Consider the following 20,980-nt stretch of genomic DNA (forward strand, 5'->3'; position numbering starts at 1 on the left):
AACTAGGATCAATGGGTTAAACATTTTTTTTTTGTCAAAAAGAAGACCATTTTTTTTTTTGGAACAAAAATTGTTAATCGGTTTCTTTTAACCATCTCAATTAACCGAATCAAAACCGGACGGCAAAAAATAGTTAGAAAGTAAAAAATCATGAAATTTTATTATTATTGATCTTTTTTATCATGCATGACACATACATTCTTTACATCTTGGGTAACGGTAAACGCTGCGTCCAGTAGGTCTAGCGGATACATGTTTTGTTTGTCTATTCGCTTTCCTTACTCTTTTCTCAAACACGTTCCACTCTATCGTACTGTTCTTCATCAATATGTCCGAAAGTCTCCGTTTGTTCGGTCTTATCGTCGGCATCTTCCCGTCTCCGTAATATATCCGATAGCCCGATACTAGAGATGATAACTGACTCCCTGGATCCGTCATCGCAAACGCATCTGCCGCAGCACAAGCGATGAAATCTAAAGCCGCTAGCTAAACCAAAAGGGAAAAAAAAAAAAAAAAAACATTTGAGGTCTTAAACGGATCAAATTAAGCTATATGTGAAATGTTTTGCTTTTGTTATTACCTGAGATGAAAAGTTCTTGAATGGTTGTAGCTCGGATTGTGATAGTAACTTCTCTTTGGTTACTAGGTTCGGGTATAAGCTTGTTAACACGGCTAACCGTCTTGATCCTCCATATATATTTGCGCCAGCTACAAAAACTCTGGTTTCACGGTTGAAGCCGAGAGCCGCGAGCATAAGCACGGCTTCTTCTGGTGTTAACGGACAAAGTCCTTCCGTCCTCAAAACATCAGCAGATGGGAACCTTAAATTACAACAGAAAACCGAAACAGAGTAATTTAGGTTTAGGTTTGAAGACAAGGAAGAGGAAGCTTGAGTCTGAAGTAAAAAGGAACAAACTTTTTTGTTTTAGTTAAAGTTGAAAGAGATGGAAAGTGTTTTTGGCGATAAGAATCCAACTCGTTCTGTTCTGTTTTGCCTCCTCCAAAGTAACATAGAGAGTGAGCCACCATGTCGATTTCAAACCGTAGATGGAGAGCAAGGTACTTAGAAGAAGAAGAAGAAGAAGCACCCTTCTGCTGCAAAGGAGGATCAGACGACTTATTGTCCAAGATTGAGGAAGCGAATTTTGGACCTAGAAGATGTTGATCAAGAGGTGCAACGTAAGATCCGCTTCCTCGTAATCTCCTCACAAGCAAAGCCGCAGTTTCTTGTATTCTCGGGATGAAGTTTAGCGCGTGAAAGTTACATCTGCACCGAAGCCTCTACTTCCAAAAAAGTTTAGCACAAAGAAGCTAACTAGAGATGGGAATGCAGAGGACTGAAAGAATTATCTACCTGTAACTCAAATGGCATTGGATCAAAGGCTAAGCGGTTTCCGAATCCGACAAAATGGACTACTCCGTTCTTGAGTAGTATAGGGAGAATGTGTTTCATATAGAAGTCTGGTTTGGCTTCTTTCATCATTTCTATATCTGTCACCTTAAGAGAGATAAAAGTGACAAAACATGAACAAAAAGAAAGATGAGACTCGTCCGCATCAAGATTAGGGAGAGAATATATATATGTAAAACTCACGACACTGCCGATTGGTTCAAGATCCAAAGACTGAAGATCGTTTGGTAGTTCCTTTACTATCCGAATATCAGGAGACAAATACTTCATAAAATGTTCCTCTTGGTAGATATCTCCAAACTGACTATATGAAGTATCAAAGTTCAATACATCCGTTACAAATGTAAAAGCCAAGTCTTCTGTCGTAAGTATATATGATTTGAAAATGGTTATAGCTAGTTTGAGATAGAGGACGGAGAGCTTACAATAGTTACCTTGCATCTGTCCAAACGTCACTTAACATGAACTTGGGAATGACGAGAGTCGCATTGAGCAGTCGAGCTACAACAACAATGTTACATACCTGTGAAGAAATGAAATAGTTATAGTCCACTAGAGAAATTTTAAATATAAATTGTAGGACGAGGAGAAGAAAACTTACAGCAACTCTTTGTTGATTAATCCCTCCGTTTGCAGTTACCATTATATATCCATTTTTGCCATCTAAAGATCGATCAGGACATGTAAAACTCCATAAGAAACAAGCTTTGATCCAATTTTAAAGAGAGAAATAGAGGGAGAGAGAAAGAAACCATCAGGAGTCCAAGAATGTTGCTCAGCGCAAGGCTTCCATGCCGAAGCTTGTTCCCTTGGCTCCTGCCATAAGTCTTTTGGCTCAAGTTTGTTCTGCTAAAAATCAAAAACCATTACAATAACCGTTACCATGCAAAATAGAACTTTTTTTTTTTTTTTGACAAACGCAAAATAGAACTAAAAGTAACAAAACAGCGTTATGGCGAAAGGAAGTCTAAGATTGGTTTTTGAAGATTACATTTACCTCTCCCAAAGCATGAGCAGCCAAACTCAACATCCGACCATATGTTCCATTATATTTCCTCTTTGATTTTTCAAACCTTTTACGCTCTTCCTTCTGATTCACACAACAACAAAAATTTAGATCGAATAATTAAAACTTTAAGATTAGACACAAGAAAAAAAAACAAAACTATTTTTGTATGTGAAAAGAGTGTAACACAAGAAACATAAGTAATTATAGACAAAACAGGTCATTGACCTGTGAGAGAATCAGTTTTGGGTTCCGGTTAGGGTTCTTAGAGAGTCCTCTTCGAAGCCAGACACGACCTTCGTGAAGGCGAGAGAGCATAAACCAATTAATGAGGCAAAAGAAACCCAAAATTGCGATAACGCCAATGGCTGCTTTAGCCGTTCCTCTCTCGGAACAAGCTCGTATTCTCTTCTTGTTCCCTCGCTTTATCGTTTGTTTTGGATTGATCAGGTCTCCGGCGAATGCAGAACACCGGATCGGGCCTAGACGCGGCGAATGAGACGGTGTACCACCGTAGACGTGAAGATCAGGTGACTCGGGTCTCTCTTCGTCGTCAAGTCTCTCTTGTCCCATGATCAACAAAAGTCTCATTTTGTTTGTCTCTCTCTCCTCTCTGTGTCTGAATCGACAAAGGGGGAGAGAGAGACTAAACTAAAGGATCGATGTAAGAAATTGCCATAAATAAGAAAGCGAAAGCTTTGCCGAAGTTAATGATGATAGTGAGAGAGAGAGATATTATTTGAATTTCAGTGAGTCTATATATTATATTCTTCGTTCGAAACTTCGAATATCATTAACGTTTAATCTTAGTTTAATTTTAGACCCATATGCATCAATGCATGCATGTTGAAATTTATATTCTCGTTTTCTCCATACAGAAAACTACACGTTCTGTAATAGACCATAAACAGATTTTGCAAATATCAAAACATAAAAATAACTAAATTCTACTAAAAATGCTACTTGACAGAATATATGGACTAACTATAGGTTTTAGGATCTATCTATAAACGTTTCTACTATACATATAAAGTTAAGTCTTTTTTTTTTGTTAAACATATAAAGTTAAGTCATAAGTGTTATTTCGCTTTCAAATTAGCAGATCTAGTAGAATAACCCATTAACAAAACCAATCTACCAGTAGATGATTTATTTGAAAATTGATTAATTAGTGCATGCATGGGACCTTGATGTATCTTTACAGCCTAACTTTTAATGGGTTTAAGGGAGAGGTATTGGTTTAGGATTTAGAAAGAATTTTAATGACTTTAAAAGTTAGGTAAAATATGTTGTTATTCAATCAAGACTTTTAAAAATTCTTTAAAAATTTGGTGTTATTGGTTGTGGATTTGTAAAAAGTTATCTAAAATCTTGATAAATCTAGTGTTATTGGATTAAGAGTTTTATAAAGTCATTAAAAGTTTTATGTTATTCAAGTAATACAAAAGAATCTTAGATTGTTAATGAATTCAAATTTTATGTTATTGGTTTAAGATTTTATATCATTTCCTTCATAATAAAAGTCATGAAAAATCTTTCATCAAATAGAAAGATTTTACAAGATTAGAAAAAACAAATCATCAAGATTTTAAAAAACTTCCTAAACAATCTCTTAGAATCCTTCATTTTTAACTTTCAATTTTCTATGATTCTAACAATCAGCAAGAACATAAAGTCATTAAAATTCTTTCTAAATCATAAACCAATACCTCCCCTAAAGAAAAGTTGGCTATAAATCACATCTATATTCTACAAAGTAGAAAGTAGAAACATTTTTGATTATAAGTTACAACTACCATTTGATGATTTAGACTCTTACTTTAGCACTTATTATTGAATTTAGAAGCCTGACCTTGATGTATCTCTAAAGCCTATCATCATTAGCTACATTAAGGTACGGTGCTTGAAGAGAAGTTGGTTTACTACATTAAAGTAATCTACAGAAAATTATAATTAAAACCTTCAACGCAACCAATTGTTGATCCTAGTAGCTTAAAATTTTACGAATAGAATTGTTGATCCTAGTAACTTGAAATTTTCTGAATAGAACCACAAAGAACTTTGTATTGGTCACTTCGACTTGAGAACTGTCTATTAAATTTAGGCGCTGTCGTCCATATTAAAATCATCTTATATGTTGAACAAAAGACAACCGAAATTGTACGGAGACGTAGGATTCAAAATAGAAAAGAGACCAAATGCGACATTTATAGGGAAAACAGAAAGCAAGGGAGTGGTGGTTGATCCAGAGCCTATTGAGCCCCGAGTTCCAGAAGTAGTGTGTGGCTGAGAGCTTCTGAACCAGGACCTGTGAATTGGATCGGACCTGCAATAATATTTCCACAAATGGTACATTAAGAATCCAATAACAGAAGTTTTGCTTTAAAACAAACAAGTTTGCAACGAACCTGGGCTGATGTATCGGTTCTTCAATGCCCATTCCTCACGGAGCAACGCAAATTTCTTAAAAGGTGCACCTGCATATTCCAAAAAGTCACTTAGCAAAGACCATTAAACCGCCGCATCAACAACTATGAGAAGTGAAGGGAATCAAAGGGTCACCTTCAAGTTCCACCATTGCTTTCTTGATCACAGGCTTGAACTTACCTGTAAGTTGATATCAACTCGAGTTTTTAATTCCTATATATTTCAAATGTGTCTTTAGCAAACTCTATTAATTTATTTTCTTACCGTGTCTCCTCTCGACATCCATCAAGGCAGTGAGAGCAGTCCCACCTACGGTCCAGTCATCCACAGGAGCAGCCAAGTTCCCGACCTGCGCCAATAAGTTACTAATCTCATTCTAAGCACAAAGGCTGTTTCAATCAACATATACATGAGAAACAGAGGGAAAACTAATTGAGTGAAAATGGTGGAGTACAAACCGAAGAAATAAGTCCGGTTTTCCCACTGTTGAGGAGTGCTCCAGCGCCATAACCGAGTGCATAACAGTATGTAGCATCAAAGTTTGTAGGCAAGCCGCATCTTCCTTCATACCTGTTTCAAAAAATATATTGAGCATTTTTTCTTCGCAAGTTAGATAAGCACTTATTATGCAGGCAGCCACATATAGGGACTTGATTCATTGAAAGAACAAAACGAGAGAAAGTACCCGAAGAAATGAGACTGTCCCATGAATTGTCCCTTGTAGGCACCAACTTGCTTTCTTTTCTCCAGTTCAGTTTCAACCATCTGAATAAGCATCTTCTCAGTCTCAATCTTGGCCACCTATCAAGATGTAGGAACAATATATATCAATAATCCGTGAGAGATGAAGCTAACTGCGTCTTGGTGGAAATTCATATGAGGCAACAGGACTGAAATCAATTACCTGGACATTTCCATGTGGGTCTCTCTCGAGCATCAGCTGCTCCTGAATTGCTTCAGGCAGAAGATCAAACAGCTTCAAGGATTGCTCGGTGAGCTTCTTCTTCCAAAGCCCATTTTCATCTACAACCTCATTTGCCAAAATCTCATTCAGTTCTGCGATCAGCTCTTGGACCTGAGAAGCAACAAATTATAGTAATCATCAGTTCAGAAAAACAATCATATCAATTGGCTTGAAAGTGGTATATTCTATTATCTGACGCAAAAAAACGCACCTCGGGAATAAAATCGATCAGACCTTCTGGAATCAGTATGACACCGTAGTTGTAACCAAGTTCAGCACGTTTGCAGATAACATCTACCATGTAGTCCGTGACATTCTTCAAAGTCTGCTTCTGGGCGGACACCTGCAAAAGAGTATTTCCAGATCAAAGCTAAGTAAATATAGACTGATTGCGACTGAGTCTTGTCACCAAAATGAATCTGATTTGCAGCCTAATTCTAACATCAGTAAGACTCAAATAACTTTAAGGTGATTCGAAGTCAAACAAGCGCGTACCTCTTCTCCAATAATTGTTATGTTCGGGTGAGTTTGTAGAGCACACTCAAGTGTAATGTGGGAAGCAGCACGGCCCATAAGTCGTACAACTGCAATGAAAATGTGTACAACATTGCAAGCCATCAGTAATCAAATAGGGCGCGACAGAAATAATGCAACTTTAAGAATTTCTGTTAACCAATTACTTACAATGATAGTATTTTCCAGTTGACCTTGCATCAATCATGACATTTCCAATCATTTCAGAGTAAATCTGCGTAAGCAATAAAATGTTTCAATAGGATTCTTTCAAATTTTCTGGTGGAATAAGCAATTAGATTCTTGACAAGGAATAAAATCAACAGCATACAATTAGTTATGTAACAATTAGTATAGGGAAAGTCCAGAATAAATTTGAGTAAAACGGAATCTCACCTTGCAAGCTGTATCAAACCCAAAACTAGTAGGAACCTCTTTGCATTTCAAATCACCATCAATGGTCTTGGGGCACCCAATGACTCGGGTTTTCAAGTTCTTACTCCTAATGATACAAGTAAAAAGTAAGTCAGATGCTGAATCAGCAGAGCATTAAAGATTCCGTTCACATGAATCTTCAAGAACAACAACTTTACACTAGGATAAATAAGTTACGACAACAGACATGAAACAGAATTGACAGCTAGTTTTACCTGAAGTTTTCAGCAAGGAGGCAAGCATTGGTGTTGGAGTCATCTCCACCGATAACCACCAATCCATCCAAATCTAGCTTCTTTGCTGTTTCTTCAGCTTGTTTAAACTGCACATGTAAGCCATTTATAAATTACTCACAGCGTGGAATAGAGGCTTTGGAAGCAGTAACAAACTAACAATTCTTTTAAAAACAACAAAAATAAAATATTCAACCTGGTCAGGTGTTTCAATCTTGTCTCTTCCACTGCAGATCATGTCGAAACCACCCTGTTGAGACCGAAAGAATTATAACCACATTGACATAAAAGACAAGGACTTATTATGCTCTACTCGATGTGAATCATCATAGTGTAAATGTTGATTGCTTTGAATTACACATAGTTGAAAGAATGATGATGCAAGTTCTAACATCCCAAATCAATCACAAAGCTCGTGAGAAGAATCCATAAACTAAACAGACCCAAGTACCTGGTTTCTGTAAGGCTGAATATATTCAGCATTCAACTCAACATATTTGCACTTCATGATACCAGCTGGACCACCCTTGAACCCGTAAAATGTGCTACCTTTGGCACGCTCTTGCAGGTAATCTAACGCAAAAAACAAAATTACAAAACAAGAGTGAGCAATGTCAGCTAAAAATTCCACGGAAATCATAATTTAACACACACAAAACATAAGTCTTCGAAACCCTTACCAAACAATCCAGATATAACATTGTGCCCACCAGGCGCCTGACCACCGGACAAAACAACACCAATCTTCAACTTCTGTGCAGAAGTAGGTGCATTCTGATCTGGAACCACTGCTACAGATGGCTGGCCATATAGACCCGGAAACAACTTCGCTATCTCATCTGCAATCATATCAAAGCAAACACTAAATTCTCCACAACACTCATATAACTCTATAAACCACAGATCTGTCCTCGAGAGCCAATACATAAATCACAATTAAAACTATACTCGCTTAAGTTTCACAAAATCATTACAGTTCATCAATTTTTCTCACCAAACTAAACAAGATCTAGATCAAGCAAGCGATACACAAATCGAAAAAATCATCAGATCAGAAACCCTCACCTGGATTCCCGGCGGCGGTACTAGCGGGACCTTCGACGATTTTGAAAGCTCCTTTAAGTACAGAAGGCAAAGGAAGAGCGTTGTTAATACGGCTTGATTGAACTTCGCTGTAAACCGAAGCACGTCCTTTCGCCGGAGCATTGTCGGGAGATCCGGCGGCGGCGGCGAGATCTCGGGTAACGGCAAGAGCAGGGGCCATTGCTCTAGGTTTCACCTAACTCGCTTGTTCTCGTTTCGAACCTAACTTTATAACTTCCCTCCTTTGCTTCACTGCAGCGTCAATGGAGTTCACTTCGAGGTCTCCGCATTGGGGTTGGTGTGAATTTATACTCTGACCCAAAGGGTATATTCCGCAATTAAATTGCCTCATCCTACAAGGCAAAGGGTATTTTAGGGATATATCCAGTGTGCACGGCATGCTCTATGACGTTCGTCACTTAAGGCCCAATAATACAAATATGGGCTTTTGAGCCTTAAGATTTTAGCTCCTATCTGTAGCTTCCTTCTAGAAATAGTCACTTACATGTAGAAGCAATTTTGTAACTGCAATTTTTTCTCCGTAGAAATTTCTTAATCATATTTACCACCTTTTGACTTTTGTTGGTTAACTTTTTTAGGTCTTATAAATAAACGATATGATTCATGAATAAATACACTGGTGACAAAAAATAATAAATATAATAATAATAATAAACGATGTGTTTTAAAAGGGTAAAATAAAAATCTCATCTATCTTGTGTTATATGTTTGATGGAAATTTCAAACGTGTATATTCAAAAAAATAAGTGGTCCACGAAATTTCAATTGCATATGGATCATAGAAAGATTTAATGTTAATAGACGACTAATACAGTGCATAATTGTAGTATGGTGGTGTGAGCATGTTGTAAACATGTGTTCATAATGATTAATCTGTATTTGGATAGTTGTAATTTGTAAACTAAAACTTGAGAATTTAAATTACTATTTAGGATAAATAAAACAAACAACTCGCTTGCAAAAGGGGATAAGATCACCAAAGGAAAAGTAGGTAGCACATAGCCACCGACCGAACTTCAGAAGATGCGAGAAAGATAAAGATTGATTTATTCTCTTGTTACTTGGCAGTTGGCACGATATTTTTTTTGGCACGATTACTATAACCTCAACTATTACAACTTGGAAATCACTGATCACATCTTGTGCTATTTTTATTACATAAAGAGAAAGTACTATCATTTCAACCATACTTTTATTTTATTTTCACTTCTTAGTGAGTTTGGGGAATATTAATTAATATGTATACTTTTCTTACCAAGCAATTGATTAGAGTATTTTATTACTTTATTAAAAGTATGAGCAATCTTTTTCCATTTATGGACGAATCCAAAGATAAATTATTGTGATTAGCTGTGGCTAGGCCAATACGATATTATCGAAGAATCAACCTCATAAACGATAAAGTTTGACAAAAATGATGATCGAGTTAATTTGGCAGAAACATTATCACGTTTATCTACTTTCTTCCCAAAATAAACAAAGTTACTCATGATTCAAAAGAACCAAACTTATAAAACATTAGAAGAGTGTGGTTGGCAACCTAGAATGATAAACTGATTTGACGTTTCTGCGAAAGTTCTTGTTTACTTTAAATATTATATGTTTTGTTGTTTCCACAACTCTTGTGACGTACGAGAAAACAAAAATTATAATATTTTGTTTACTCACATAGAAATATAATATTTTTTAGTTGTTAATTTGTTATAAATTATACCTCCTCACCAACATCGGTCCATAATAACGAGAGTGATCGATGAATTTATCACAAGCATTCAACTTGAAGATGCAAAATTTGGTAGCTATTTGAGTTAAATTTTATTATGCGATTCTTACAAAATATATTCATGATGGGAGTAACTTCTACATTTCAATAATAAGGTTAAGATATCATCCTTTTTGATATGTTACCATTACATTATAAAAAAAATATTCAAAAAAAATTACTCGACATGGAATTTGTCTCCTCAACTTGCTATTATGCAATACTAGGATGTCGGTCCGTGCGTTACCGCACGGGAAAGTCAAAACTTGAAATGACTAACATTGTTTTTTTTCTACATTTCTAGTAAAAAATTTATGGTAGTTCTTTAACTGCATAATATAAAAGTTATAAATAATGACTAAGATGAATCAACCAAATTAGTTAAATAAAATATTTATTGTATATATAAAAATAAAAAATCGATTCAGCGACAATAAGATAATAATGTTAATGATATATATATCTAGGTTTACTCAATCATACTCATATAATCAATTTTGAAAGATATTCACATAAAACAATTAAATCATTATTTTATCAAAAAATTTAAAAAATAATAAAAGAATCAGGAAGAAAAGGTTCATAGATGCAAATGCAACCAACCAAATTGACTAAAAAGATAAATCTATGAAAAATCTTAATTAATTACCTAAATTAATACTTGGAAGAGATAATAAATAAGGGTTAGATGGAAAACGACACCAAACAAAAGTTAGATAAATGAATCAATAAATAAAACAATCAATTTTTTTTTCACAAAGATGAGTGAATCAATGTTGATTAATAAATTGAAAGAAAATAATACTCAAAATTTTTAAGTTTGGAGGTGTTAAACAATACTCAAAGAACAAAAAATCTTTTCAAAGTCCATAAATATATATATATATATAAACAAAGAGTTGTGAAACAAAATATGCGAAAAGTAACAAATTTGAACATTGAAAGCTGGGAGCACGACGAAAAAACACAATTGTTGGATCAAAAATTGCAACTTTTAAAATTATTAACAAATCTAAACAGTTAGAGGAGATAATAAAAACAATCTCATCCGTTATTTTTAAATTGATCTCTAAAAGTGAGTTTGCTGCAATATATAAATATATAAATCTATGAAAAAATAGAAATCACAATCAATTACTTAGATTAATACTTGGAAGAGATGATCGATGTATGTCTAAATGGAAAACGACACCAAACAAAACTTAGATGAATGAATCAATAAATATAACAATCCAAATTTTAACGAAGATGAGTGAATCATGTTGATTAATAAATTGAAAGAAAATAATACTCATATGTTGTTCCACCGTATCTAACCGTAATAATAATCTAACTAAAAAAATTAACAGGTTTGGTGAAGAAACACTAACAGGTCATTCGCAACAAAAATATAAAATTACCTTGAATTAGAGATTTTTGCTTGTTAGTTAAAAAAAACACTTCAATAAAACAATTATTTAGATTTTATTTATGAACTTGTAAGTTTTGAAAATACTCAGAAAACAAAGAGGTGTGAAATAAAAAGGTATAAAAATTAATAGATGTGATTTTTGAAACATGGAGGTACAACAAAGAGATGCAAAATTAAGAGGTGTGATTTTTGAAAGATGGGGGTGCGTTGAAAAGACACGATTATTAATTTGCAACTGTTGGAGTCATTAATAATTAGTTTATATATATAATAAACAAAAAGATGTAAGACATTGAGGTGTAAAATAAAAATGTGTAAAAATTAATGGATATGATTTTTGAAACATGGAGGTACAACAAAAAGATGCAAAAAAATAAGAGGTGTGGTTTTTGAAAGATGGGAGTGCGATGAAAAGACACGATTAATAATTTGTAACTGTTGGAGTTCTTAATAATTTTAAACCGTTAGATGGAAAATAGAACTAATATCATCCGTTTGATTAAAGTTTATGCAAAAAAGTGGGTTTGCTATATAGATACGTAAGTTAATCTATTTATACGTCACTACAACCTAACTTATATTTGTTTGTACGCATAGTATAAATAATTGTACAAGGACAGCTTACTCGTCCAGAGGGTGTTCAAATAAGATTATATATCAACATATTGCTATTTGTCGAGATGGATCGTATTCTACTACACAATCCCCTAGCCTTTCTTGAGTTCTTTTACACATATTGATGATGTCTCCACAAAGCACCAGCAAATAGAAAGTCTTCGAGTCTTTCTTTTTACTTGTACGAACTTTATAAACAATTATTCACGTTAAATAACCAATGGGATTGCACAATAAGAGATACAAATGGAAAACATCAAATTCTTTCCTATCTTAAAAGCAGGAGAGTAGGGGACCTACCCATTATGCTGCACACAATCATATACAACTTCCACAAACTCCTTTTTTTCTTTTATAATAAGAAAAACAAATTCAATATTTACCAACTTTATTCTTAATGACACAATTATATGATCTTGTGACTCTATGATACTTATCTATCTTTTTAATTAATTAAAATGTGGTAGAGACCCTCTATCATTTGTTACGCCTATAAATAGAGACCCTCTATCAACCCCGCAACTCACACATTTAGCATCATCAAGGATAAAAAAGAATTAAGTTGTCCGTAAAAACAGAGAGTTTACACAGAAAGAGATGGAGAAGAACATTAAGTTTCCGATTATAGACTTGTCTAAGCTCAATGGCGAAGAGAGAGACCAAACCATGACTTTGATCGACGATGCTTGTCGAAAGTGGGGATTCTTTGAGGTTCTTTCTTTGTTGGAACTCCTTTGGTGTCATAAATATAAAACTTATCATTATGTTTTATATCGTTATGAAACATTTTATATATATCATCAATTCATTTTTCCCTTTGTTTTTTAAAAGTGGAACGTTATAATTTTAAACTATTGTAATTATTTCAGCTGGTGAACCATGGACTACCATATGATCTAATGGACAACGTTGAGAGGATGACAAAGGAACACTACAAGAAACACATGGAACAAAAGTTCAAAGAAATGCTTCGATCCAAAGGTTTAGATACTCTTGAGACCGAAGTCGAAGATGTCGATTGGGAGAGCACTTTCTACCTCCGTCATCTCCCTCAATCTAATCTCTACGACATCCCTGATATGTCAGACGAATACCGGTATACTCACAAAATATTGATTTAGCCTTAGATCACACACCTCACACTACTCCTACAAAAACTGAACCATTGCTTTGTTTTTTCCATGTCTCTTTAACAGAACGACGATGAAGGACTTTGGGAAGAGGGTGGAGGATCTAGCAGAAGATTTGTTGGATTTGTTGTGTGAGAATATTGGATTAGAGAAAGGGTATTTGAAGAAAGTGTTTCAGGGGACAAAGAGCCCAACGTTTGGGACAAAGGTTAGCAACTACCCACCATGTCCTAAACCGGAGATGATCAAAGGGCTTAGGGCTCACACGGATGCGGGAGGACTCATTTTGCTATTTCAAGACGATAAGGTCAGTGGTCTTCAGCTTCTCAAAGATGGTGTTTGGGTTGATGTTCCTCCTCTCAAGCATTCCATTGTTATCAACCTTGGTGACCAACTTGAGGTACAACAATTATCATCCGGTTATTCTTTTTAATTTACGGTTTAATCCCGGTTAATTTATAACCAAACCAGTTAGTATAATATTTCCTCATGAAAATGTGTGACTAGGTGATAACAAACGGGAAGTACAAGAGTGTAATGCACCGAGTGATGACACAAAAAGAAGGAAACAGGATGTCTATCGCGTCGTTCTACAACCCGGGAAGCGATGCCGAGATCTCTCCGGCACAATCTTTTGTGGATAAAAAAGACTCCAAGTACCCTAGCTTTGTGTTTGCCGACTACATGAAACTTTACGCCGGACTCAAGTTTCAGCCCAAGGAACCACGGTTCGAGGCGATGAAGAATGCTGAAGCTGCCGCGGTTTTGACTCCCGTGGCAGCCGTCGAGACATTCTAAAGACGGGATTTTCTCATGAAGGCTACAAAGATCATATGAAGATAGTAACAAAAAAGATGGGTTTGATTTTTATAATGTGAGGTAATGTCAATAAGTAAAAAAAAAAAAAAAAAAAAAAAAAAAAAAAGAGTCTTAACTCTTAAGGATTGGTTGGAGCTAATGTCAGTGGAATCAAGAAGTAAGTGTGTTTAAGTAAAGTAAGCGTGGGAGTGATTATGTATGCAATAATTGTGTGGGTTCTAATTTTAACAACAACAATAATATTTTAAGATATAGTATCCAAAATCTTAATAGGCTTATTTATAAATTAGGCCCAAAGGCCCAAACCAAAAACATTGTCATCAAGAGTTTTCTAGGGCAACATGACTCTGTATCATATGATATAAATACCTCTCTGCAGACCTAAATCCTAATAACAATCTCTATTTCGTAGGGTTCTTGAATGTTGTTAATCGGTTTTCTATTTATTGGATCTGGTTTTGTCAATGTTATTATGCTTTGATTTTGTGAAAAAAAGACCTCGGGGTTTTTAATCGGGCAAGAGAGAGTAACGGTGTCTCTGAGTCCTTAATAAACCGGCGAGGGAAACTAATCTGGCCGAGATATATCGTTTCAGTCGTTCTTTTTTGGTTAACGATCTGATTGTTGCTTGTCCACATCTGAGTTTTTTTTTTTCCTTTTTTTGATCTAATTTGGTTTTGGCAAAAAAAAATTTTAAAGTTTAATGGGGATGAAGAATTTTATTATTTCTTCACTTTGATCCGACTGGGTAATTTTATTATCCGTGTGGACAAATAATTCAGTTGACTGACGCATTCGCAAATAAGTTTTTTACTTTTGTATTGAAATTTCTTAACTTTAACTCGGGATTTGGATATTGGATGAATTGTATATGTTTGCTTTATTAGTCGATAAAATTAAATCAGTTGAGATTTCTAATATAAGCTATTGGACAAAGGATGCATGATGAGAAAAAGCGAACTTAAAGGTGTAAACTTTAATTGGTAAACACACAAAACAATATCATAAAAATGATGCGACTTCAATCAGTAAGTTATCGAATGAAAAAATTGATACTAATCGATATGTTGATCTTACAAAAACTAATGTGAGTTCGAAAATAGATGTATTTGGACAGATTAGTTCGACTATATAACTTGCTAAAACCAATGGCTAGCGTGAATTTTGCAGTGAAATTATATCCATATATCAGTGTTTTCGTATTTAGGGTTCAAGTGAATTCGAAAGATGAAATATAGCTGTCTTCTTGTAGAAGTCTGATAAAAAGACAATATATATATAATTTTAAATATAAATTTACTCTTTTAAAGACGTTTACCAAAAAAAAAAGAGAATTTTGATGGGCCTCTGGTGTTATGTTATATGGAAGGCCCAATCCAAATCAGAGATACACTCCTTTTCTTTGGGACGGCCCATCTGGAAGTCCTTGTTGCAATATATCCAGAGACAGTGAAAGAGAATCTCAAATTTCTTATACTAATGATTCATTCAACAGTACTTACTTCGATACGTTATTAGCTATTATCACTTTTCTAAAAGTCATAATAATGTGTTGTTACGTAGTAACAGTGACAAGCCTAAAAGAAGAGGATGCTATACAAACAACTCAAAGACGTTGCGTTGAGATTTTACTACCAAGTCTTACTGATAACAGAACCTCTCAAACACGCCTCAGTTGCAATGACATCTTTCCTCTGACTGTCTGACACTTTTTAATTTTTATTAGTATGACGATGACAACTCTGACATCACCACAGTGATTTTAATGAAAAGTAAAAAAAAAAAAACATCAGTAATTTTTGAATATTATCGCAAATGCGAAATTGTTAAATGTTCGACTATTAAGATGTACAGGATATGGATTTTTGGTCACTGTTTTGATCATTCATACAATTGGGATACTCTTTAGATTTCTTTCTTAGATTAGTAGACTAGAAAACGTAGTTTAGTTTTGAACCAAACCATATCAGAACTTATACTTTATTATACTTAACTTATTTCGTTTAGTTCAAACAAACATACTTGCCATTGAGAACTGTGTTTAAAGTGTTACACCGAGACCAGAGCCATTATGTCTCCTGTTTCTATTTTCTTTTGTCAAACCCAATGCTAAAAAATCCGCATTTCTAGGATTTAGTTCCCTCGTTTTGTCTAAAAAGTTGAATTATTATTTATTTATTTTATCGTGGTTACAAACCATTACCCAAGAGACAAGAATGATGATCACATCACCTTTTCTTAGAGGTAATTTTAAGCTTTTGCATCGGATTTTCAAACTGTATAGGTCAAGTTAACTACGTACCTTGTAAAATGCGGCAAATGATAAATTATCCCTCCTACGATCCAGCAGCAACAACGTCAATACACGTTTTAAAACCTCGCATTGTTCAAAAGTTGATTTTTTCTTTTATATGTTTTGTTAGAATTGGATTCGAGGAAATTAAAACGAGGAAAGAAAATAATTGTACGTAGAAAGATAAGGCAAAGGGGGTCCAGTATTATTCTCCAAGTTGCATGAAATCCCAAACAACCAAAAAACACCATATATATAAAATTAGAACCATGATTACCTAAACAAATATTCTCTCTGTTTCAAATAGATTGATGTTTTGATCGTTTATACAATTGATGTTCTGAATATTTTTAATAAAATTTTGTTTTAATAATTATCGATGTTGTAGAATATATAGAGTGGGAAAGTGGGAAAATAAAAAAGTATTAGAAAAATAAATAATGAAAGGTCATAAATAAAATAAAGAAATCATCAGAAAACAAAATTAATTAATTCTTTTTATTTTAATATGTGTGTAAAATCCTAAACATCAAACAGAATAGATGTTTAACTGAAATTTAGAAAAATAATTAAAAAAATTAGATACTAAATAATATCCAGCTGAAAAACATAATAAAAGTTTGGAGAAGTTCACAAATACTTTATAGTATACCAGCCCCTTCTGCTTTGAGAATTTATATATAATACGATCTGATAAGAACGGAAGTCTAACCCAACTCGATCGACACGTCTAACGAAATGTTCTAAAAGTGATGATCTTTTTTTTTATAATATTCCATTTCAACATAGCATCAGTATTCCGAGGTATGAAAGTTTTTAGTGTTTAGACTTTAACGCTTTGGTGAAAGAGATCAGTTTGAGTGATCCGTAAAGGGCAAAATTGTACAGACAAATAATGTGACAACAACAATTCATGGGTAGCATATAAATGGCTGTGGTGGTGGGCAGCACAAAATATGGTCTTTGGACCGGAAATAATATTATTTAGTATTTACAGATACTGTATTATATTGTAAAAGCCTCTCTCAAAATTCAAAAGTAATCTTATTAAAGATTGATCAGTTACACATGTCTAACTAATAGCTAGTAACGAGGAAATACGTAACAATTCTACTTTGTAGTGTTCTCAACAAAATACGTAATTTAAATCTTTGACGATAATAAGTGATGCAAAGTTTGATTATTTTAATTTGTGGTCACACGACTCACACCTTAATAGTTAATGGGGCTGCATAAGCGTAATAAATACGTACGATTATACTAATCAAAATGTTATAATACAATGATACTGTTGTCGCATTATAAACACAAATTAAATGATTCCACTGGAAAACTTTGGGGTAATCTAACAACATGTTGCCCTAGAGATATCATATCATCCACGTGAATAAATTCACAAATATGAATAGAAGAAAAAAAACATTTTTAGCTTTTTATTTCATTAAATATTGTAAGCCATTTTATAGGCAAAAAATTTCTTATCCCCAAACACCAAAAACTTTCTCACCAATGAAACTCACAAATCTCCTTACGGTCCCCTTCTCCTCGTCCTCCTCCGTCTCTTGACGAGCATCTCCGCCACAAAACTCCTCCGTTGGTTCCAAACCGCCTTTGGAACCACCACCATCACCCAACTTACTTGAACACGGACACGAATTCACAACTGACTCACCGGGTCGACTCGGAATCTCCGAATCATCCGTACCAAGGCTAGAGCTAGCAAGAAGCGAAGAGGAAGACTTCACAGGACGCTTTCTCCGATCTTTCTTACCACTCACGTTCTTCTTTTTGTTGTTGGTCTTCTTCTTCTCCAAGCTATCTTCGAAAGCGTCGACGATTTCGTGAATAAGCTGACGACTCGGTGACTTGTCCCATCTGACCCAATAACTCGTGTAGCAGCTGAAACAGTCACAGTTAAAGAGAGGCGAGTGATTGTCGAAATGAGCTTTCTTGTGGGCTTTGGTCTTATTCAGACGAGAGGTAGGGTTTCGTTCGCCGGAGTAAGAAGCGGTTGATATGAGATAGGCCAAAACTTCACGGTCTTCCGGAGAGAGAACTGCCGCTAGTGAGAAGATAGCGACCGGAAGAAGAGAATAAAGGTGGTCGTCGGATTTTATCTGCGGCGGCGGCGATGGGTGTACGGTTCCTTCTCTGTAGAGCTTCTTCATATTGTAGTTTTCTATGGAAGAGAGAGAGAATGAAAGAAAGAGAGAGACTTGTGTAAGAAGATGTTATCGAGACTTTAAATACCGAAAGGTTTTATTAGGTTTTGTCTGTTTCGGTATTGTTTTATAGTTATTGTTCTCTTGTCTTAAAAATCAACCGCCTAAACGTTTGTTTAATTGGTAAAACTAGGTTTAAGGCTAAACCACTCGACCATTTGGATTTTCATCAAATTGGTTAAAAGAATTAGACAGTAAAATGTTATTAAGATTTATATATATTTTCTATTATCTTTAGACCAATTGATCAACTCAGACGGCTGGCTTAAAAACATTTTATTAAAGTTAGTCATCCACCTTTAGATTCTTTTTACTCATTTCGATTAACGCTTATCAAAAGTTCGAACATTGATTATTTATATGTGAAATGAACCTATAAACTAGATACAATCGATAAACAAAACAAAAAAAAAATCGATCTACTTCCATGTGGGAAATTCACATCAAATGTTTGAAAAGCCGAAACAAACAAACAAAAACTACTTAATAAAAATTAAATGTTTGTGTGTTGTAAACCGTGTTTTTAATTTACAATTTTGTGTATTTCACGTCATCATATACATTTGTTTTTGGAAACATATACAGTTCATTAGTTTCACGAAATTTGTTTGTTTTCAACTTTTAAAATGCTTATTACTTTGTTGACAGGAAAATGTTTGCTCATAGTTACAACGCTATATCGTCCAACACTATATCGTCCAACACTTGTTTAGTATATCATTTGCATATTAGCATATACCAATGATATTCAAATAAATTTATAGTTTTTAGTTTCCAATGTTGATGTATAGTGGTGCATGGTGCTTGCTTGCAGTCCGTCACTACAGTTAGTAGAGTGTGGTAAAAATGAAAAATATTAATATGATTGCAATTTCCAACAGGGTTATTTACTAGTTCTCGGCGAACGGGTCGAACCGAACAACTCGACCCGAGAAACCCGACGAATTCGGTTCTCGGCACCGAATATAGACAGGAGCTGCAACCGATCGGCGAGAATGTTTTGCAATTTTGGAAGTCGGGTCGGATCAGATCGGTAATCGGATACCGATCGGTTTTACCTAAACCGAGATTATGTTTGGTTCTCTATATAAAGCTAATGAGTTACTAACCTTATCTAATAATCGTGCCTATTTGTTTCTCCGCCTCCGTCTCTTGTTAAAGCGAGCAAAGTTCTCATTTTCCCGACATAATTAAATAGTCAGTAAGCAAAGATCATCTCGTTTCTTCTCCTTCATCAATTCTTCATCTTCTACAATCTCTTTTACTTTCTGAAACCTCTGTTGTTGTGAAAGACTTGGGTTTCAATCCATAGAAGAAAATTTGTTAGAGGTAAAGCTCTTCTTCTTTCTCCTTAATCGTTTCTTCGTTTGTTTCTTTTCTGTATAATTTCTTTCTTAGTCTTTATCAGCTCAGATTTTGAAGTTTAAACCCTTAATCCTAAAATTCTCCAAATCGATTTGGAGAATTTTAGGGTTAAGGGTTTAAACTTCAAAATCTGAAATTAAGATGACTTAATCTGGGTTTTGTGCTTTGTTTACTGTTCTTATTTGTTTATGTGTATCTATTAGTATTAGTACTAGTATCTATTGTAGCATTTTAGGTTTTAAGGAATGTTTTCAAACTTCCAAATGAGAGTTGATCGATTCTTCTTATGGTTTTGTAATTTGTTTATGCTCCTTGTATTGTGTAGCTGTATAAATGTAGCAATTTAGTGTTCGGGTTTATTTTAGAGTTTCTAAACTTCAAAATCAGAGATATGTCAAATGTTTTGTACTTTGATTATTGTCGTGTCTTGTATGTGTATTATATAGACAAATATTATCTATTATTGTCATTACTCTTTGCCATGAGGTACTTTGATTACTCTTTGCCACGACAACATAAGACTAATACAAAAACAACACAACTATAATACACATACAAAACCATTATTGTCGTGTTTTGTATGTGTATTATAGTTGTGTTGTTTTTGTATTAGTCTTGTGTTGACTGTTATGTCTTGTTTTTTTATTATTCTTGTGTTGCTTGTTATGTCTTTGTCTATTATATTTGTGATAACCCAGTTTTGTGTAAATTTTGTAGATGTCTGAAGAACACCATGAGAAAGACCCGCTGCTTGAACCTGAGGTTACTGAAGAGGTTGAAACTGGAAAGACGCGTAAAGCACCAGCATCTGCTTCTGCTAAGCCACCAAGACCACATAAGAAGTATTCTAAAAGATCAATTGTATGACAGCATTTTCTGCAAAGGGATGACGAACCCACAAAGAGCTACCGTAAGTATTGTGGTCAAGAGATGAATTGCGATTCAAAAACCATTGGCACTAGTCCGATGTTAGGCCACTTAAAAATCTGCAAGCAGTACAAGGATTATGATGACAAGAAAAAACAGAAGGTTCTAAGTGGTGATGGTGCTGGGAATTTGAAGGTAATCAAGTTTGATCCACTGGTATTTAGAAGATCAGTTAATGAGATAATTGTGGTAAATGAGTTGCCATTCTCCTTTGTCGAATCTGAGGGCTGGAAACGCTTTTGTTCGAATGTCTTGCCTCTCTAAAAGACATTTTCGAGAAGGACTTGTACACGAGATATAGTTGGACTTTATCTGCAAGAGAAAGCTGCTTTGAAGAATCTGT

General features: G+C 34.6%; 4 protein-coding genes and 1 non-coding gene across 14 annotated transcripts; 2 read left to right on the forward strand and 3 right to left on the reverse strand.

Moving 5' to 3' along the window:
* Positions 1-133: 133 nt before the first annotated feature.
* LOC104770841 (O-fucosyltransferase 2-like) lies at positions 134-3,291 on the reverse strand. 10 transcript variants are annotated; one of them, XM_087499120.1, is made up of 10 exons: positions 2,646-3,291; positions 2,409-2,501; positions 2,164-2,257; positions 2,013-2,074; positions 1,846-1,934; positions 1,595-1,715; positions 1,355-1,498; positions 917-1,281; positions 581-821; positions 134-486 (listed from the first exon to the last, which is right to left on the reverse strand). In XM_087499120.1, exons 1-10 carry the CDS (start codon positions 3,006-3,008, stop codon positions 181-183), a joined length of 1,878 nt encoding a protein of 625 aa, XP_087355246.1. In that variant the 5' UTR covers positions 3,009-3,291; the 3' UTR covers positions 134-180. The 10 variants fall into 10 exon arrangements, with proteins under 10 accessions (XP_087355246.1, XP_087355252.1, XP_087355248.1 ...); XM_087499126.1 differs by having other exon boundaries at positions 2,164-2,260; positions 2,646-3,279; XM_087499122.1 differs by having other exon boundaries at positions 2,403-2,501; positions 2,646-3,244.
* A 1,206-nt stretch (positions 3,292-4,497) lies between these two features.
* LOC104770851 (pyrophosphate--fructose 6-phosphate 1-phosphotransferase subunit beta 1) lies at positions 4,498-8,427 on the reverse strand. Its single transcript, XM_010495315.3, has 16 exons — positions 8,055-8,427; positions 7,670-7,828; positions 7,441-7,562; positions 7,186-7,239; positions 6,972-7,078; positions 6,718-6,823; positions 6,493-6,556; positions 6,304-6,392; positions 6,020-6,151; positions 5,749-5,919; positions 5,530-5,645; positions 5,303-5,414; positions 5,109-5,193; positions 4,980-5,024; positions 4,826-4,894; positions 4,498-4,743 (listed from the first exon to the last, which is right to left on the reverse strand). Exons 1-16 carry the CDS (start codon positions 8,251-8,253, stop codon positions 4,670-4,672), a joined length of 1,704 nt encoding a protein of 567 aa, XP_010493617.1. The 5' UTR covers positions 8,254-8,427; the 3' UTR covers positions 4,498-4,669.
* A 3,808-nt stretch (positions 8,428-12,235) lies between these two features.
* On the forward strand, positions 12,236-14,087 carry LOC104770859 (2-oxoglutarate (2OG) and Fe(II)-dependent oxygenase superfamily protein). Its single transcript, XM_010495325.3, has 4 exons — positions 12,236-12,592; positions 12,751-12,977; positions 13,078-13,411; positions 13,519-14,087. Exons 1-4 carry the CDS (start codon positions 12,479-12,481, stop codon positions 13,807-13,809), a joined length of 966 nt encoding a protein of 321 aa, XP_010493627.1. The 5' UTR covers positions 12,236-12,478; the 3' UTR covers positions 13,810-14,087.
* Positions 14,088-14,338: 251 nt separating this feature from the next.
* LOC147946583 (small nucleolar RNA snoR111) lies at positions 14,339-14,468 on the forward strand. The gene has a single exon (XR_015596063.1). It is a non-coding gene; the product is annotated as a small nucleolar RNA snoR111 (small nucleolar RNA).
* A 2,890-nt stretch (positions 14,469-17,358) lies between these two features.
* LOC104770865 (uncharacterized) lies at positions 17,359-18,539 on the reverse strand. The gene has a single exon (XM_010495330.3). It carries the CDS (start codon positions 18,289-18,291, stop codon positions 17,602-17,604), a length of 690 nt encoding a protein of 229 aa, XP_010493632.1. The 5' UTR covers positions 18,292-18,539; the 3' UTR covers positions 17,359-17,601.
* Between the last annotated feature and the right edge of the window lie 2,441 nt (positions 18,540-20,980).

The sequence above is a fragment of the Camelina sativa genome, chromosome 3, assembly GCF_030686135.1.
Source record: "Camelina sativa cultivar CO46 ecotype springtype chromosome 3, ASM3068613v1".
Classification (NCBI taxonomy): domain Eukaryota; kingdom Viridiplantae; phylum Streptophyta; class Magnoliopsida; order Brassicales; family Brassicaceae; genus Camelina; species Camelina sativa.

Bases quoted from the DNA above. Each gene is read 5' to 3' on its own strand.
- LOC104770841 (XM_087499122.1), bottom strand. From the start codon at position 3,008: ATGAGACTTTTGTTGATCATGGGACAAGAGAGACTTGACGACGAAGAG. The intron at 1,935-2,012 runs GTAAGTTTTCTT...ATTTCTTCACAG, and splicing joins TTAATCAACAAAGAGTTGCT to GTATGTAACATTGTTGTTGT. The intron at 487-580 runs GTAATAACAAAA...CTTTTGGTTTAG, and splicing joins TCAAGAACTTTTCATCTCAG to CTAGCGGCTTTAGATTTCAT.
- LOC104770851 (XM_010495315.3), bottom strand. From the start codon at position 8,253: ATGGCCCCTGCTCTTGCCGTTACCCGAGATCTCGCCGCCGCCGCCGGA. The intron at 5,920-6,019 runs GTGCGTTTTTTT...GTTGCTTCTCAG, and splicing joins TGATCGATTTTATTCCCGAG to GTCCAAGAGCTGATCGCAGA. The intron at 4,744-4,825 runs GTTCGTTGCAAA...ATATTATTGCAG, and splicing joins GAACCGATACATCAGCCCAG to GTCCGATCCAATTCACAGGT.
- LOC104770859 (XM_010495325.3), top strand. From the start codon at position 12,479: ATGGAGAAGAACATTAAGTTTCCGATTATAGACTTGTCTAAGCTCAAT. The intron at 12,593-12,750 runs GTTCTTTCTTTG...TAATTATTTCAG, and splicing joins GAAAGTGGGGATTCTTTGAG to CTGGTGAACCATGGACTACC. The intron at 13,412-13,518 runs GTACAACAATTA...ATGTGTGACTAG, and splicing joins ACCTTGGTGACCAACTTGAG to GTGATAACAAACGGGAAGTA.
- LOC104770865 (XM_010495330.3), bottom strand. From the start codon at position 18,291: ATGAAGAAGCTCTACAGAGAAGGAACCGTACACCCATCGCCGCCGCCG.